General features: G+C 50.6%; 5 protein-coding genes across 5 annotated transcripts; 2 read left to right on the forward strand and 3 right to left on the reverse strand.

The window, feature by feature from the left end:
• Positions 1-3,250: 3,250 nt before the first annotated feature.
• PFICI_05289 (uncharacterized protein) lies at positions 3,251-5,964 on the reverse strand (the record flags this gene model as incomplete). Its single annotated transcript, XM_007833870.1, has 2 exons — positions 3,251-5,772; positions 5,856-5,964. 2 exons carry the CDS (start codon positions 5,962-5,964, stop codon positions 3,251-3,253), a joined length of 2,631 nt encoding a protein of 876 aa, XP_007832061.1.
• Positions 5,965-7,757: 1,793 nt separating this feature from the next.
• Positions 7,758-8,573, forward strand: PFICI_05290 (uncharacterized protein; the record flags this gene model as incomplete). Its single annotated transcript, XM_007833871.1, has 1 exon — positions 7,758-8,573. The coding sequence occupies one exon, from the start codon at positions 7,758-7,760 to the stop codon at positions 8,571-8,573; it is 816 nt and encodes a 271-aa protein (XP_007832062.1).
• Positions 8,574-8,996: 423 nt separating this feature from the next.
• On the reverse strand, positions 8,997-9,493 carry PFICI_05291 (uncharacterized protein; the record flags this gene model as incomplete). Its single annotated transcript, XM_007833872.1, has 2 exons — positions 8,997-9,048; positions 9,096-9,493. The coding sequence occupies 2 exons, from the start codon at positions 9,491-9,493 to the stop codon at positions 8,997-8,999; spliced, it is 450 nt and encodes a 149-aa protein (XP_007832063.1).
• Positions 9,494-10,339: 846 nt separating this feature from the next.
• On the reverse strand, positions 10,340-11,766 carry PFICI_05292 (Dihydrolipoyllysine-residue acetyltransferase component of pyruvate dehydrogenase complex; the record flags this gene model as incomplete). The annotated part of the gene is made up of 2 exons (XM_007833873.1): positions 10,340-11,398; positions 11,461-11,766. 2 exons carry the CDS (start codon positions 11,764-11,766, stop codon positions 10,340-10,342), a joined length of 1,365 nt encoding a protein of 454 aa, XP_007832064.1.
• Positions 11,767-13,351: 1,585 nt separating this feature from the next.
• PFICI_05293 (uncharacterized protein) lies at positions 13,352-19,017 on the forward strand (the record flags this gene model as incomplete). The annotated part of the gene is made up of 2 exons (XM_007833874.1): positions 13,352-14,656; positions 14,716-19,017. The coding sequence occupies 2 exons, from the start codon at positions 13,352-13,354 to the stop codon at positions 19,015-19,017; spliced, it is 5,607 nt and encodes a 1,868-aa protein (XP_007832065.1).
• Between the last annotated feature and the right edge of the window lie 140 nt (positions 19,018-19,157).

Genomic DNA, 19,157 nt, shown 5'->3' on the forward strand with positions numbered 1-19,157 from the left:
CATTACGCTTGTGTACTACCTGTAAATAGCTTGCCGTCATGGCCAGATAATAGAAGTTCCTGCGAGGAAGAAGATCATCCATTCCTCAAGAATCCTCAGACGACGGCGGCGAACCAAAAGTTATGTCTGGAGCTACTTGACGTGTATTGAACGGAGGTTCTGGAGACTAAAAAAGGTATCCATCCTGATTCTGCCTGCCGTTCTCAAAGTTCTTGCAGGCTCCAAAAGTCGTTGCCCCGCTAGAGGCTGAAGACGACATGCAATATACATATACTCGGTAGCGTACAAGTGAATCTACGCAAAACTAGACCCCCATGTACACGACTGAACGATGGCGCAAAAGGCAGCGCGCATGCGTGCAGGCGTGAGGAACCTTATCGTCTTCTTCCCGAGGGCACGAACCAGCAGGAGGTATCCGTCCGGTAGCGAGCCGGTACATCCAAAGTTGGGATGTGGCTCTCTGGCCTGGCAGCGAATTGCAGTGACGTCTTTGGGGTAGAGAAAGCAGTGACAAGTGCAACTATGTCATCATCATGGTTTTGGCGAGCGCAGGGCTGTCCAATCAGATGGAGCGGATCCGCGGGAGTACAACACCTTTCCCAGACCCTTGTTTAAACCACATGCCTTTTCACTTACACTGAGTATTCAGTCCCCTGCAAAGACCTCGCTGTTGTCCTCGAGACCGCGAAGGGGGAGAGAGAGAGAAAAACCTGAAAAAGAGTCGTCGACAATCCTGGCCAGCACGAAGAGTGCCAACAAGCGAGGGTCCAGATATATCCAGTGTAAGAGGGGCCCTGACACGACACGACAATAACAACACCGCGGTCTAGAGCTCGCTTCGCGGGCTTCGTAGCTGAGGATCCCAAGACTGCGACCTGTGCAGTAGGGACGTGTTCGAAGTCCGTCGATTGGAGTCACATCAACAGCCGTTCCCACGGCCACGGTTCTCCGCGTCCTTTTTTTTTTCCCCCCCTCCGTCCCCTTCCTCCTGGACCCCCGACATCCTTCCAGCTCCTCTTGCGCCGCTGAACACTGCGCCACTGATCTAGCCTCCTTTCAACTAGCTACCCTAGATTTTTCCCTATGACTGCATGCCTCTAATGCTCAAAGGGTTTCATTCTCAGCAATCTATTGTTTGGTTCTCGGGGTCCTTCGATGACTTTGTTCTAGCTGCAGGTCTATATGGCTTGGCTCAGAAAAGCGTAAGCCAAATATGATGACCAAATGACACACTGCCTCACTCACCATCGGAAGCGCCCGAAGAAGTTACTTTTTGGAGCTGTGTTTTCTTGACGCCTTTTGGTTCCCCAAGAGAGCCCAGAATGCGCCTCTGGCAGGCAAAACTCATCAGGCAACGATGAACACGAGATAACTTCGTACTCTTGTAGATGTGGGGAAACGTCATCCGTCAGTGATGATCATAGAAAAGTGCTTTTTTTTTTATTTCTTCCGCGAACGCATTGACCCTTTAGCATGACCTCGAGCTTTTAGAGGCTTGATTTTTGGAGGGGAAGCACAAAGGTCCAATAAGGGCTTCCAACTACAGTTCCACCGTTTGACAGCTTACACAACTCACATATTCCTCACATACGAGTCGGGCGGGTTTTGCTAAAGGTACAATTTACAACTTACGGCCGATCATCATCTTTGTGAGGCTGTAATATGCAAGTCGGTCGACTCTCCAACCCTTTTCAGAGGCTGCCCAACATAATCAGCACCCAGGTGCTGCCGCGACGCACAAATGACTGGCTTGACTTGACTTGATTGGGCTGAGCACACCACCATATAATCCGATAAAGATGGGTAAATCAGTATCCGTATTGGACCACGAATTCCTTTCCCCTCTCCTGCGCATATCAGCAAGAACATGAATCGTGAATGATCAATACCAATGTTACCATAGTAGTTCAATCGTATCGTCCTTGGTTTTTGCCACTCTCTTCTTTTTTTCTGGTATCATAATCGTGCATCAACACACATTGGCTTCGTTGTCAGCAGTCAATGGCTAACCAATACTACCGTATCCGCCGTGCAACCATGGCCATCTAATGTCTTACTCATGTCCAGCCATGCTCAAGAGATCGATGGTGGCGCATTGAATCTATCGATCTCTGCCGTATTGAGAAGTTACAACGTCCCGAGACATGAAAAAAGGGGACCATGCAATCAAGTCGTTGCCTTTGGCCAGGGACTACTCAACAGGCCAAACAGGCCAAGCTATTCCTGGAAGATGATGGAAATAAACAGATATCTCAAGGTTCCGCCAAGTCTCGATTGGCCCTTTTCGTCTTGTCGCATTTCACTCGCCGCCAACCACACGACTGAATCGTCACCAGGCTCGCCAGGTAGGTAAATAAGTCGTATGGTTTTGCGCTCATCTCCCCTGTTTTCTAATTGAGTTCGGCGGGCCGTCTCAAAAAACGACATTCCCGCTCAGGAACGCCCTCATCAAGCTCATGTATGATGTGGCTGGCAAAACAATGAATCAACGAGATGCAGGGTAACAAACTTTTCCCTTGGTCCCTCTGGAAACGATAGTCCAGTCCTTCTTCTTCTTTTTTCTATTAACGGTGGCGACTGGAAACTTCCATCTAAATCTTATCACGATGCCGCACAGGTAGGTATCTAGCGAGAAAGAACAGTCTCGAGCAAACCATTTTCCCGCCTACCTGAATCGCTTCGTCCAAACTGTGATCAGCCTCAATAACCCTTTGTCAATCAAACGACTGATATGTCTAGGGACTAGCATTGAAGTATCCCGATTGCCACTTACACATTCTATTCCACCCCCTTTAACCTGTGAGCCTCTCGCGAGTTAGAACGTGGGTCTTGCAGATAGCTACAGGTTCAACGGTAACGAGCATAATCGTAATGCTGTTGGACCCGAGGCTCGTCGTACAAGGCGCTCGCTGCCTTGGAGCGTGTAGATGAGCCGAGATCATATCCGAACGATTATGGGACGAGCCCTCCCCCTAAAGAGAGGAAACCATTGGTGGCCAGGCTCTTTTTTTCTTATCGGTGCATGCGAAGTAGTATAAGAAACGAAGAGTGTGAATATGATCATGCATCATTCCTGGACTATTATCCTATAAGAACTAGAGATGTGCTGCTGCGGCCAAAATATTGGTTACATAAAATCAATGCCCAATGTTTAGCCAACTAATATACTCCTGTCCCTATTCATACACTAAATCGTGGCCCATGATCCTGAGTTGGCGACTTTCGTGTGTCCTTTAATTGTCATTTATCATCAAAACCCCTTTCTTCTGGTTCGTCGCCCAGAAGTAGTGACAGCTGCGGCCTCTGCCAGCGGCACCTTCTTAGGCTTGTCCTGACTAGGCTTTGGCTGGTTGGCAGCCACAGGTTTCTTTCCTTGTATCCTATCCATCATTTCAGCTCGATGCTTTCGAGCCTGAGGGTCATCATAGCCAATCTGTGTAGCAGGGGGTCTGTTGGACTCTTCATCCTTGTCGCTCTGCGCTTGATCTCCACTAAGCATTTCGTCGAGCAAGTCGATGGAGCCAGGAGCACTCTTAACACTGTCAATTCGTAGCGCCTTGCTGGCTGTGGTGGCAGATTCAGCACTGGCGGATGATGCTGCCGAGACGTTGGATATGGCGCGCCCGAAAATTTCTCGCTTCCGACGTTGGGGTTTCGTGGCAGATGTCAGAGCTGCCGGAACATTGCTTGCCTCGTCTGCAAGCGGCTTATCCATGAGGCTGGTGAATTGTTTCGCCATGGCAAGCCGTTCGGCAGCCTTCTCATCTTCTGCTCTCTGCTTGTTTGCTCGTTCTAATTGCGAAGGACTAGGCCCCTTTGTGTCCTTCTCTGGCGCAGCACTCCCATCACGGATACTGACGGCGTCAGACTCATCAAGACCTTCAGAATCAACGATCGTACCTCCTGTAGGGAAGCGGCGAAGAGTCTTACGGGCCTCGTTTTTCGAAGGTGATACCTGTAGTGATTCATTGAGAGCATTCCCGCCCACCTCGGATAGCGGTCCAGTTTCTACACTGTCATGTGCTTGGTGTGTCGGTGCCGTATCATAGTTGGACACATCAACGGCGGAGTCGTCTTGTTGTACAATAGCCGGTGCCACCTTTGCTCGGTGCTCTTTTGACACGGAATCACCTGCCACAGCCTCCTCGGAAAATGCCGTTGTATCTGGAACACGTTTGGCTGCAGGGGCACGGAGATCTGACTTTGCTTCCTTCTTTGCGACCGGTTCAGAACGGGACCGTTGTAATTTCTGTCGCTGCTTGTCTAGTTCCGGGTCCACATCGATGGCAATCTTGTGTTGCACTTCGGCAAAGACGAACTTGTCCCAAGGCACCCGAAACCCTGAAGCTATACATTGCCACAGCCATTCGGCATTCACAACAGGGATTTTGTGTCGTAGCGCAAGGTCCAGCTTGCCGGTACGCACGTCTTTCAGACTTGGGCAAACCATGACTGAACTTTGGGCGTTGAAACGCTCTGCGTATTTTGCGCCTAGCTGCACAATGGTCTTCTCAACTTGATTGAGCTGCTCGTCCTTGAACCCTGTACTATGAACTGTGAGCTCATCGAACCCGGGAACCGGGAAGCGGGGAAAGGGCCTTCCCAAGACATGGTCATTCGGGTGAAAGAGCCGTCTCCCATGAATACACCTCTCTATGTAGAATTCGGTGACGATGTGAACGCCTTCCGGGATGATTGGGTGTGAGTCTGGTTGTGACACTTGAGGGACCACCAAAAATCGTTGATCTTGTGGCTCCAGATGAGCGCCAGAGGCGAGGTCTGACATTGAAGAAGCAATCTGGCCATCATGCGAAGTCAGGTAATCGTGTATTATCTTGTGTTTCTTTTCGGAGAAGCCATGAACCATGAAACGACATAGATTGAAGACACCGCCAAACGGTTGGGTGGGCTCGGCCGATGGTGGCGGCAGAGACGGCGACGCTCTGGCTACCGGCAGCGACTTTGGCGCCGGTATAGACACGGACGTCCGCACCTCTACACTTTCGAACTCCTGCGGCAGCCCTGGTGTGGACGCCTCTGCTGAAAATTGCCTTGCACCAAGTATCTCGTTCATGAGATTGTTTCCCTGGCTACTTAATCGCATGCTTGCACTCTTTCTCAACTTTCTTGGTCCGTTTTGCTGAACAGCGTCGGAACCGTCGCGAGGACGCTTTCCTGGTAATGAGTGTCTCTTCATTTCTCTGCGCGTAATGGCACCTTTTCCACGACTTTCCTTTGGCAGGGTTGGATCATAGCAGGTCTCGTCGAGGATCAAGCCGCGCTTGACGCTGTCATCCAACCATTCAATGGATACCGTGGTGATATTCCAGTTTTTGGCGGCCTGATATTTTTTGCCCTCAGGTTTGCAAACGATCAGGTGTGTGACTTTTCTAGAGAGGTCGCCCATGTAATTACCACCATTTGCCGTAACCGTTTCTTCAATGTAGTGACGGTCCTGTTCCTCGAAGCCCGTCAGGCATATTAGGAGCTTTTGTCGCTCTTGTTCCTCGGGCACATTGCTCATAGCTAGGCCGCCGCTGCTCTCAAATGGCTTGAGCTGGTGTTCAGCTTCAAGGGCGTTATAGTCGAACTCCTGATCCTTTACCCAATAGCTTCGAACGGCGCTGATCCAGCTGGCGGCCATGGCCTTGATGTCGGGTCGTTCGCGGGCGACATGGCGGTACTTTGCGGTGTCGTAGTCGCCCACAATCAAGTGCGTTACGTCGGGTGTCAAATCATACTTGTGCACACCGCCGAGTTCCTTGACGCGGTCTGCTATGTATGTCTGAGGGCAGCAAACAAACGGTCAGCCAGTTGCGAACTCAACGTTGGAGCCGGCCAAGTGGGGTGTAAACTTGCTCTGTGTTCGGGGGGAATGCTGGTGCAGCACACGACCACACCCTCAAACGGTTTGGAGAAATCGAACGGTTCCGGTCCGTTGGCCGAGGAAGGCGGTGATACCATTGCCGCAACTAACTGATGCCCTCAGATAGACTCAGGCATCCGTTGTTGTGCATCACTCAGAGTGCGAAGTGCCTCGGGCATTTGTTTGTATGCTTTGGACGCATCACAAAGATTTGGCTGGTGGCGCGTCGAGTACAGACAGGCCCGACGCGTCCAGAACAAAGCGGGTCTCGACATCTTCTGGGTGCATCTGCAACCACCAATCGCTTCACTCAGTTGACTTGGAGCCGCTAAAAAGCCATTAAACACGCCCCACGGTTGCCCTGTAGTATATAGAAATTGTTGATCCATAGTACCTACCAACCAGCCAACCTACCTCTCATTGAAACAACAATATCATCCATGGATGACTTTAATTGCACCAATACCCATGTTACACATTGGCTTCGCTTGAGTTGGATGAATATATTTTTTTCTTCAAGCAAAGAATGGTTATGACTGAATTTAACCAGTGTCACTACTGTACAAATCTGAGAACATCACACGAGTGGAAGACGTGATGCCCGTGTAGCGGAGTGCTCTCAGCGCAAATTCCGTACCAGTACAAGTACATTGACATCATAGCTGGTAGCGGTTTCAACTGTACGGCAGATGGCAAACAACTTGGAATTTGATCAAGTTTATTCTCGGACTTATCGCAAGCATTAACAGGAAGTCCTCGTCTCACGGCCTTTTTCTTTTCTCTCTCTTCCTGGTGAAAATTCTTCGTAGGCAATCCGTTCCTGGGCTGAGACTTCGTCGAATAAAGAGATGAGGCAGGTAAAACATCCGCCCACCACCAATCCTGCGGCATCTTCGATCGGACCATGCATGTATTCCTGTCCCAGTCGGACACTTCGGAATATTCCCAGTTTTCTGCGCACATATTTCCAGCCAACTAGCCAGCCAACGGGCGACACAGGATAAGCTTCGACGTTTCTCCAACCATGTTTGCATAGTACGTACATGTCTCTAGCCCAACAACTGCTAAACCGATCACGCATCATTCGCCCGACGCTAGATCCTATTCGCCAATTCAGCCGCCATCGATGATGGTGCATCATTGCCTACCAGGATCTGCCAAGCGTCGTCGTCAGTGGCCGGCCATTAATAAAACCATGGACATGTGTGTGTGTGTGCGGGTTCCCGACGCCCCGTCACGGTAGGTAGGTGGTGCCAAGTATGGGACATAAAGCTTGTCTGCAGCCAGTTTGGATAAGCTACACAGTTCGCATGCATCATTGCCCGCATAATCTGCTTCGTCTCTACGCATGAATATTCCCTCGCATCCTAAAAATACTGGTTGGTCCTATTCCATCAATGGTGTAACAACCAAGTAGGACTCCGGGTCGTGACAGCACAGCTCTCCTGGTTATACCCTTCAATCGTCCATCACGAGGCCGCCTATCGAAAAGTTGTGCTTTAGTTGCGTTACATGCGCCGTACAAGAAGAATTATACGCGAGAGACAATATCGAGTGATGAATTTCGTCCAAGTCTCGCGGTCCTCAGATCACACCACCAGCCGAGCCAGCGCAGTATCATTGCGGGGCTTGACTGCATACTCATCTTGGCCGACTGACTAGCTGGCACCTTTTGAGAAAGGGAAGCACCAAATCTATAGGCTAGTTTGCAAAGATCAGATATACGCCCTCAACCAAGCTTTACATATCAATCCAATTCGCACTGATCTTGCCAAATCAGCTCAGGATGGAGCGGAGTCATCACTCTCGCGGAAGCTCGCCTGCCTCCTTCGTAGGTGGCTATTCTCGATCTCCATCCCCTACTTATTCTCGTTCCCCATCTCGCTCTCGGATGGGTCGTCGGTCGTCGATCTCTCGATCTCCATCACGGTCTAGACCGCGATCGTCACGCGCAAGGCGGCGTGATTCTTTCTCGTCGAGATCCTCTAGCGGCTCGCCATCACGAAGCGATAAGAGTAGGAAGTCGCAGCTGAAAGACCAGATCAAGGATAAGACAACCACTACAAGCGGCCTCAAGACATCCTTGGTCTTCTTAGGCTCGGTGGCAGCTGCAACGTATGCTGCCCATAAGTACTGGCCCAAGGGTGTAACGTACGGCGACAAGGAAGACTGGGAGCTAGAAAAGGAAATCAAGAAGGAAAAGGCCAAGAAAAATATGGAGCGCCATGGGAACGGCGACTATTATGATGGCCCATCGCGCAGGGCGGATGATCGACTACCGCTACCACCTCCCAACACTCGGCGCAGGGACCGCGATTACGAACGACCACGCAGTACTCACGGGGTTCTGGGGATTGAGGGCCCGCCGCCTAGAAGACGTGGCACTCCTGAACTTGACGAAATCATATACGTGCGGCGTCCAAGTGCCAACCGGAGCCAGGCTGAGAGGCTAAGCACCATGAGTCAGGTCAGCGGGAGCCGGACAGGAGATGTGAGGCGTGCGCAATATGTCGAGGACAATCGTACAGTCCATGCTGACAGGCGGTCACATGCTACATCCCATGATGAGAGAGATTTCGATTACCAGAATGCCCAACGTTATGTCGCCACGGATCCACGGCCCAGGAGGTATTCGTTTGATGAGCCCTCTGATCCTCGGCGCAGCGATCGGATTATATACACAGGTCGGAATGACAACTATCGATGAATGATATACGACTATCTACGAAGAAACAAAATAAACAGTGAAATCAGGGAACAACACGAAGCAAAGGAAAGCGGCACGATATATATAATGAGGAACATTATATCCATCGGACTTTTTCACAGTACACAATGTGGCTGGACGCAGTAAATAATCATTGGAGCATATGCACACAGGATTCCAGGTAGATTATGTTTGTAAATAAATGGCCCCGTGAATCAAATATTTGACTTGGATGATGTGCTTTAGATAAATCTGACACTACTGACAATACTTAGTTCACTGTTGATCGTAATTCAAGTCTTCCTGTCTATTCAAAAGACGAGAATTTATAATTGTGACCGATTCATGGTTTCTATGAACAATACGTCTGCTTTCGCTAAGACCACTCCCTTGTCATCTTGAATGGTAGCCTCGACAAAGAGCTTACGACCTTCGTGCCGGACCAGCAAAGCCGTAAGCATCAAAATACCCGGGACTGGCACCGGGCGATAATAGGTTGTATTCAGATAACCCGTCACGAACCGAGTATCGGGAAACACGCCGACTTGCTGATTGACGCCCGGGACCAGCCCGGCAATGCCATCGAGGAGCGTCGCCACGATGCCGCCATGCATCATTGCTGGAAACCCCGCGAGTCCCCGGCCCACGGCGGCCAGACCGTCGACTCTGTCCACCTTTGCGATGCCATCTTGTTGGCCGCGGTCTGCCGCAGGCCGGCGGTAGAATGCGATAAAGGCTGGAAACGTCTCTGGCGTGTTGAGCGTCCGGGCCCAGAGCTCCTCTTCCCCGCCTTGATCTGGGGTCCGGCCCGGCGGCAATATCACCTCAGTCCCCGGCGCCTGTAGGTGCTTGGCGCACCAGGGGATGGCGAGAAACCGGGACAGATGCTTGTTCAAGTCGTACTGCTGTCCGGAATTCATCTTTGGAACTGATGGCAGTGCCAGAAATGATATAGTTAAAAGTATGCAGAAAGGCTGACAGTGGTGGAGGTCCAGCAATGGTCCTCAAACTGCTTGCCGAGGTACAGGCCTTCTGGATTATATCGAGCCAATGAGATGAGCGCCGAGCATTCAATTCTTACTACCTCGCAGATCAAATCATTATGTGCCTACTATGTACATATGTAGGGGCGATCATCAAATTAAAGATCAATTCATTACCGCGTATACCCTACCAAGCCTACTAACAAAATTATGCGACTTCGTATCTGTGCATAGTGCGTATCCACTTCGCAGTGCCTATAGAATAAGCGGTTATATTCCATGTTTTCAACGTTAGTATTGCCTAGAAATTTGTAAAATGACAATCACAATGATTCGTTGGCACAGAGAGATCATTTAGCAGTCTGCCTGGGGCATGCATGGAGAATGACAATTGTATGTGGCGGTTGAGTGCTAGAAATGCTACACAACTCGAGTTCACTGAATAACAATCTTGAATACGCCAAGTGTAACACTACACCGCAATGGGAGTGCAAAAAACACTTGTTATTCGCCGGGGTACCATGTCAGAATGCAAATCAATGCACATGCTGCCTTTGTTGTAAGTGAGATATATGTTCAGTATCCTTGGTATCTAAAATTTATTCATCATGCTAATATTTATCCGTTGTATCCTTTTACACATTTTGAAATAAGCAAGCTGGCATACATAGGGGCTTTGGTTGAATTCATTCCGTACAATTCTATACTTATTATACGTCAGTACGCCGTAACGCCTGATGAAAAAGTTACCCTAGTAGTACACTGCCTCCATATTTTACCTTCCTACAGCAGCAGCTCCAGCGGGTTCTCAATCACCTGCTTGAGAGCCTTTGTCCATTCAGCACCAACAGCACCATCAACAACCTTGTGGTCGAAGCTGGCAGTAACGGTTATTTGGTCATCCCACTCAATGGAAGTGCCGTCCTCGGAGGGAATGGCAACCTTTCTAGTAGTACCGACGGCAAGGATAGCAGCTTGCGGTGGGTTGATCACAGCTGTGAAGTTGTCGACGGAGTCGTTCATGCCCATGTTGGAGATGGAGATGGTACCACCCTGGTACTCCTCGGGCTTGAGCTTGCCGTCACGGGCACGCTTGGCCAGCTCCTTGACCTTGTTGGAGATGGACTCCAGTCCGCGGCCCTCGACACCAGTGACGATGGGGGTGATGAGACCGTTGGGGGTGGCAACGGCAACGGAGACATCAACGTTGTCGTACTGGCGGATGGAGTCACCCTGCCACGAAGAGTTGGCAGCGGGGACCTTCTTGGAGGCCACACCGATAGCCTTGATGAGGAAGTCGTTGACCGACAGCTTGTACTTGCCATCGGCGGAGCTGTTCAGGGCCTGACGCAGCTTCAGGAGCTTGCTAACGGAGACCTTGCTGGTAACAAAGAAGTGGGGGTTGTTCTGGGTAGACTCCTGCAGGCGCTTGGCAATGGTCTTGCGCATGTTCGTCAGGGGAATGTCCTGGTATGAAGCGGCGGCGGCGGCGGCGGCCGGGGCAGAACCGGCAGCCTTCTTGACATCCTCCTCGGTGATCTTGCCTCCGGGGCCAGAGCCCTTGAGGCCGGAAAGAGCAACGCCCTTCTCCTTGGCAAGTCTCTTAGCGGCAATAGACACGTTGGGCTCACGCTCGAGGGCGGTCTGCAGTCTCTGGCCAGAAGAGCCGTATTGCTCGGGCTCGGCCTCAGGGGCGGGCGTGGGGGCGGACGAGGACTCGGACGATTCCGACTTCTTTTCCTCCTTCGGGGCAGGCTTGGCGGCGTCACCACCGGCGTCGGCGGCGCTGAATTTCTCGAATGCGGAAACATCAGCTCCCTCCTCGATCAGAACGGCGATAGGCTGTTGGACAAGTCAGAACAAGATGAATCAAATACGCCATGGGAACCAAAATGATAACATACGCTGCCAACAGGCACATCCTTCTCGCCACTCTCCTTCAGGAGCTTTGCGATAACACCCTCCTCTTGGAACTCAAAGTCCATCTGAGCCTTGTCGGTCTCAATCTCAACCAGGACATCACCGGGCGCAATGGCGTCTCCGGCCTTCTTCTGCCAAGTACCAATGTTTCCCGAAGTCATGGTTGGCGACAGAGCGGGCATCTTGACAACAGTATGCGGCGGGAAAGAGGCGTACCATCTTGCCAACTGAGGAGAGATGGTGACTCTCGAGGCCGAAAGGGCCTGCCTTCTCAGAACGGCGCTGAACATGATGGGCAGGGGGGCTGTGGTAGCGGAGGATAAGGAAAAAAAAAAATATCTCGCGTCCGGAAGGGCGGCGTCGTCAATTAGAAAGGAGAGGTTTGCCCAACAGTCGACTGCAGTGGTCGATAAGGCTGCGTGCGTTATGAGTAGGTGTTGATCTACTGAGCGACAAGGAAGAAGGGCGCCCGCAGCTGGCAAGAGAGTGAAGATGGGAGAGGGAGGAAGGTTGACGATAATGGTGAGAATGGAGCTTACAGCGAGATATTTTCGTAGGCTCAAAGCCAATTGAATTGCTGGCTGGGAATTTTTCGCTGGCCGTTGTTGGGAAGCTCCGAAGCTTTGCAACGGGGCCTTTCGAGTAGAGATACACCGGCGCTATGCCACCTCGGGCTTAGAGCTTCCCAGCATAGACCCCCCAAGCAATCCGCGATCGGGCCCTGATTGGTGTAGATGGGACCCCGGAAACATGAGATGTGAATTGTATCCGCAAAAAAAATTATCAACAACAGTCCCAAAAGCCATGTTTTATTAATGGCAAACCTGCCTATCGCGGGGGGAAGTTCTAACGATGCCATTTCCCAAGCGGGACAAAAGACGCATGGCTGCATAACATGAAGGATTTCGCTCATAAGAAGGGAGGAAGACGGCCACTGGCTCGGCGGTACACTGCAGTTGTTGGTTGTTGAGTAAGCCCGAAGCTATCGGGGTTCCTCTTCCCCATAGCACCACAACGGGACAGTTTACCTACATGCTTATCAGACAACCAGAACAAGGTACGTCTGAACGACCACGACTATAATAAGTGATTGTGGAACTCGCTTGCATTCGGCCTTGTCTATACTTACCTCTATATGGTAGATGTGCTTCCTAATTTGGAATTCGCTCAATTGCTCATCTGTGTACAGGTCATCAGAGCGTAGAGATCGCATCTTCTCCTTTCCACGCCGTTGGTGCCGTGGCGGCAGCTTGGAAGTTAACAATATCGGCAGGGAAATAAGTTGTAGCCTTAAAAAGGATGGATGCTCTTCGGGCTTTCGTTAGCTACATTAGGTAGGGGGCTTTGGAACGTAAGCCATATATGTGATGAGTCGTTGTCCCTTGGAAGGTACCCAGGTACAGGGCTCTTCCTGACCATACCGGAGGTACCAGATTATTTCCATTGAAGTCACGAATCCAACGTCCAAGTTGCCAATGCAGAAGATGCACACACCAAATAAGTTGATCAACAAGTATGAAATCTTTGATTGTGTAACCCAAGATCAACTGAGCAATTTTCGCCTCATATTGCCCATAAATCAACTCACTCTCGTATCTGGAGGTGCATGCATGTACCTCGTACCTCGAATTGAGAGAGTTTGCGCTGAAGATCAATACTCGGACCCACCTTATTACACATGCCAGCGTGGTACTTTGAAAGCAGAGCTCCGTAGAGAGCGCATACGCAACGCTCACCTAACCCAGCTATCCGACGTACATTATTCAGGGACCAAACTGCCACGACACTACCTACATACCGTGGAACGGCCAGCGACGGCAACCTCTTCCCTTTCTCCAGCAGCATACCAATGGCCTGCTTTCGTCCGCGGCCACGATGAGCTCCCTCGGTTTTGTAGCCTCCTCCCTCGAGGCCATTCATGCCTCCAAGGACGCCCAGCGCAACAAGCAGCTGCTCGAGCTGACCGAGAAGGCAATCCAGGCAGTCAAGCCCGGCCAGTCCCAGCTCACCGATCCCGATGTCGTCTTTGCACCTCTGCAGCTTGCCACAAAGACTGGAAGCACCACACTTATTACTCTCGCTCTCGACTGCATCGGCAAGCTCATCTCCTCGTCCTATTTCTCCACGCCCCCTAGCGCAGGCGCAACCAACGAGGATGGCACCGAACGAGCACCCCTAATCGACCGCGCCATCGACACCATATGCGATTGCTTCCAAGGCGAAACTACTGTTGTGGAGGTCCAACGCCACATAGTACAGGCTCTCCTGGCTGCCGTGCTCAATGATAAGATCGTTGTCCACGGTGCTGGCCTCCTCAAGGCTGTGCGGCAGGTCTACAATGTCTTCCTGTTGTCGAGAAGCACAGACACACAGCAGGCTGCCCAGGGCACCCTGACACAAATGGTCGGCATGGTCTTTGAGCGCGTCAAGGGCAGATTGCACATGAAAGAGGCGCGATTGAATTTGACCAGATTGAAAAACAGTTCAAGCAATGTCACTTTTGATGCTCAGGAAGCTGCAAACGATGCAGCAGAGGGCGATGAGAACGCCGTTTCCGCCGTCATAGACGACGATGAACAAGAAGATGCCTCAACGGTAGAACAGGATTCCGAAACTGCCTCGTCCGAGGCTCCGAATGAAGATGACGGGGCTGGAAAACTCACCCTGAAAGATTTAGAACACAGGAAGAGTTTTGATGATTCAAACCTCGGGGACGGACCTACCATGGTCTCTCAGATCAAGGCCAGAAAAGCTGCAAAAAATAGTTCTGAGCAGACGGAAGGCGAAAACACACCAGAGGATACGACCGAATCGCTGGACGCTGAAGACGAAGTGTATATCAGAGATGCCTACCTTGTCTTTCGTTCCTTTTGCAATCTTTCAACCAAGATTCTCCCTCCGGATCAATTATACGACCTCAGAGGCCAGCCGATGCGTTCGAAACTCATTTCTCTTCATCTGATTAGGACGCTTCTCAACAACCACATACACGTCTTCACATCTCCATTGTGTACCATCACCAACACTAAGACCAGTGACTCCACCAACTTCTTGCAAGCCACCAAATATTACCTTTGCTTGAGTATCACACGAAATGGAGCAAGCTCCGTTGACCGCGTCTTCGAAGTCTGCTGCGAGATCTTTTGGTTAATGCTAAAATTCATGCGAGCCCCTTTCAAGGTAAGAATGATCACGATGCCCCCTCAACCTTGAGCCCTCATTAACGGCAGCCATTACAGAAAGAGATCGAAGTCTTCTTGAATGAAGTATATCTCGCCCTCCTAGCTCGGAAGAGTGCACCATTGAATCAGAAACTCTACTTCATCAGCATCCTTAACCGTTTATGTGGCGACCCTAGAGGACTTGTGGAGCTCTATCTAAATTATGATTGCGATAGGACAGTGGTCAACAACATCTTCCAAACAATCATTGAGGACCTATCCAAGTTCGCCACAGCTCCAGTCACAGTCACCCCGGCTCAAGAGCAGTTGTACGAGGAGAAAAGCTCTAATACAAACCAAAATACCGGTGCAGAATGGCAGCTCAAAGGCATGTTGCCTCCAGCCCTGACAGTCGTGCACATCGTCCCTCCCGCCGAGCCCGAATCAGAAATACCCAAGGAATATTCGATCAAGAGAGCTGCTCTTGACTCTTTGGTCGATGCATTACGGTCGCTAGTGAACTGGTCTATGGTTGGGCGCCCTGATATCAACAATGGAGCAAGCAACGGAGAAAATAGAGCATCAACCGAAGATATTCGTGAATCGATTGACCCTTCAAACAGCGATAGTGCTTCCCGCATGGAAACACCTTTGCCTCCTTCCACGCCAATAATTGAAGACGATCCGGCTCAGTTGGAAAAGGAAAAGGCAAGAAAGACGGCCATGTCGAAAGCGGTGCGCTTGTTCAACGAAAAGCCAAAGAGAGGTATCAAGATTTTCTTGCAGGAAGGCTTCATTCCCAGCGACAGCCCCGAAGACATTGCTAGATTCCTCTTGTCCCACGAACAGCTCGACAAGGCTCAGATTGGCGAGTATCTGGGCGAGGGCGATCCCAAGAACATTGAGATCATGCACGCCTTTGTCGATTCCATGGAGTTTGCCAAGCGACGCTTCGTCGATGCTCTTCGACAATTTCTACAATCTTTCCGGCTTCCCGGAGAAGCTCAAAAGATCGATCGTTTCATGTTGAAATTCGCCAATCGATATGTCATGGGCAATCCGAATGCATTCGCCAATGCTGATACGGCTTACGTCTTGGCATACTCTGTCATTTTGCTCAACACTGATCTACACAGTGCTCAGATCAAGAAGCGCATGACGAAAGAGGACTTTATCAAGAACAATAGGGGCATCAATGACAATGCTGATTTGCCTGAAGACTACTTGAACGCCATATACGATGAAATTGCCAACAACGAGATCGTTTTGAAGAGTGAGCGGGAGGCCGCTGCTGCCGCTGGGACATTGCCTGCTGCTGCCTCTAGTGGTTTTGCTGCTGGACTCGGCCAAGCTTTGTCAAATGTTGGCCGCGACTTGCAAAGGGAAGCATATGTGCAACAATCCGAAGAAATTGCACTGCGGTCCGAACAACTTTTCAAGACTCTCTTCAAGAATCAGCGCCGTAGTGCCGCGAAAGCTGGGATTAAGTTCATCCCCGCCACCTCATTCCGTCACGTCGGGCCCATGTTTGATGTCGTTTGGATGTCTGTATTTTCGGCCTTGTCGAATCAAATGCAGAAAGCACACAACTTGGAGGTTAACCGCCTGTGCCTGGAGGGCATGAAGCAAGCTATCAGGATCGCCTGTCTATTTGACCTGTCAACTCCTCGTGAGGCTTTCATGTCCGCCGTGAAGAATGCCACCAACCTCAACAATCCTCAAGAGATACTGGCAAAGAATGTGGAAGCTCTCAGGGTTATTCTGGACTTGGGCCAAACCGAGGGCAACTACTTGCGAGAGTCATGGAAGGATGTCCTGCTCTGCATCAGTCAGCTCGACAGACTACAGCTCATCTCTGGTGGTGTCGATGAGGGTGCTATTCCGGATGTCTCTAAAGCACGTTTTGTCCCACTTGAGAGGACAAATACCAATGATTCGAGGAAATCGACAGCCTCTACCAAACGTCGCAATCGCTCAAACACTGCTCCCAAGGGAGTCTCGTCAGAAATTGCCTTGGAAAGCAGGTCCGAGGAGGTGATCAAGGGCATCGATCGAATTTTCAGCAATACCGCCAATTTGAACGGGGAAGCAATTGTTCATTTTGCCAAAGCCCTCACCGAAGTCAGCTGGGACGAGATCAAGGTTTCTGGGTCAAATGATTCTCCCCGAACTTACAGTTTGCAAAAGGTTGTCGAAATCAGTTACTACAACATGACCCGAGTACGATTTGAGTGGACCAGCATTTGGGCTGTCCTAGGAGAACACTTCAACCGGGTAGGATGCCACAACAACCCTGCAATTGTCTTCTTCGCCCTCGATTCGTTGCGACAACTCTCCATGCGTTTCATGGAAATCGAAGAACTGCCAGGTTTCAAGTTTCAGAAGGACTTCTTGAAGCCATTTGAGCACGTCATCTCCAACTCGAACAATATCTCGGTCAAGGATATGGCACTGCGCTGTCTGATTCAGATGATTCAAGCACGCGGCGAGAACATTAGGTCCGGCTGGAGGACTATGTTTGGAGTATTCACGGTTGCTGCCCGAGACCCACACGAGTCCATTGTGACTTTGGCTTTCGAAAATGTTTCTCTGATCTACAGGACAAGATTCGGCGTCGTCATCTCCCAAGGAGCCTTCACCGATCTGATTGTCTGTCTGACCGAGTTCTCCAAGAACATCAAATTCCAGAAGAAGAGCCTCCAGGCTATGGAGACTCTCAAGTCAATAATTCCTCGCATGCTCAAAGCTCCCGAGTGTCCGCTGTCTGAGAAGTACAACCAAAACGCTGCTTCGGATGCCAATGGATCAAAGTCGGCAGATGTACTCTCTAGAAAACAAAGCGGGACATCCGTGGAGGAAGGCTTCTGGTTCCCTGTCCTCTTTGCATTCCATGATGTTTTGATGACAGGTGAGGACCTCGAAGTACGTTCAAATGCTTTGAATTATTTCTTCGAGGCGCTCTTGAAATATGGTGGTGACTTTCCACCGGACTTTTGGGACATACTTTGGCGCCAGCAATTGTATCCCATCTTCATGGTACTCAGGTCGAGACCTGAGCTGTCCAATGCCCTGAATACCGAGGATCTCTCTGTGTGGTTGTCCACCACTATGATTCAGGCTCTACGAAACATGATCGTGTTGTTCACGCACTATTTTGACTCACTTGAATATATGCTTGATCGCTTCTTGGAACTATTAGCACTTTGCATCTGCCAAGAAAACGACACCATTGCGAGGATAGGAAGCAATTGCTTGCAGCAGCTTATTCTGCAAAATGTGACAAAGTTCAGTGAGGAGCACTGGGCCAAGATTGTCGGGGCATTCTGCGAACTTTTCGAACGGACTACAGCTTATCAGCTCTTCTCAGCCACGACTATTAACACACCATCAACCTTGTCACCACCGCCAAATGGCCTTGGATTCGAGGTCCCGCTGACACCGACTGAGAGCGATGAGAAATCTCTTGAAATTAATGGCGATGACAAAAACGGCATGCCATCTGGATCAGACTCAGCGACCATCTCGGTGCCGTCGACCGCTCCCGATGAGGATGCGCTTAAAACGCCCACTAATTTGACCGCACAAGCTCCCCTGGAAGACTACAAACCGTCGTCTGATCTGCAGAAACAACCCGTCGTTGTGACAGCTGCGCGGCGACGATTTTTCAACCGCATCATCTCCCGGTGCGTGCTGCAGCTCCTCATGATTGAGACTGTAAATGAGCTATTCTCCAATGACGACGTCTACAAGCAAATCCCTAGCATGGAGCTTTTGCGACTGATGGCATTGCTCAAAAAGTCATTCATGTTTGCCCGCCGTTTCAACAATGACAAGGAATTGCGCATGCGGCTCTGGCGTGAAGGCTTCATGAAGCAGCCACCGAACCTTTTGAAACAAGAAAGTGGCTCAGCCGCCACCTACATACAGATCCTTTTCCGTATGTTCGCCGATACTTCGCCATCGCGAGCGGAGAGCAGACCGGAGGTGGAAAAGGCCTTGATCCCACTTTGCAAGGACGTTATCAAGGGGTACATTGCGCTGGAGGAGGAGTCACAGCAGCGAAATATTGTCGCATGGCGCCCAGTCGTTGTCGATGTATTGGAGGGCTATTCTACATGGCCCGAGAGGGAATTTGAGGAGCATGTTCACTCATTTTACCCGCTCGTGGTCGAGCTGTTAGCCAAGGAAATCAGTGCTGAATTACGTGGAGCTCTCCTCGCGGTGCTCAGAAGAGTTGGCGAGGTTGCCTTAGGCATTCAGGGGATGGTCAGCGGAGGTCGAAGAGCGAGCATTGCAAGCAATATTACGGAAACTGTGATACCAGCTGCCGATAACGGGGAGGAAGAGGGCGAAGTCGGTACCAGGACAATGCGTGTCTGAAGTCCTCCACCACACTCGGTATCAAGCATTAATCACTTTGTTTCCGGCTAATGCGGAAGATTCTTGATGGTGCTGGAGGTGGATAACTGCTCGCCAACATGCAAGCTTATCAGGGATTTGTTGCTAGACACGGGGGTAGC

Source organism: Pestalotiopsis fici (genome assembly GCF_000516985.1).
Source record: "Pestalotiopsis fici W106-1 unplaced genomic scaffold PFICI_Scf_3, whole genome shotgun sequence".
In the NCBI taxonomy this organism is placed as follows: domain Eukaryota; kingdom Fungi; phylum Ascomycota; class Sordariomycetes; order Amphisphaeriales; family Sporocadaceae; genus Pestalotiopsis; species Pestalotiopsis fici.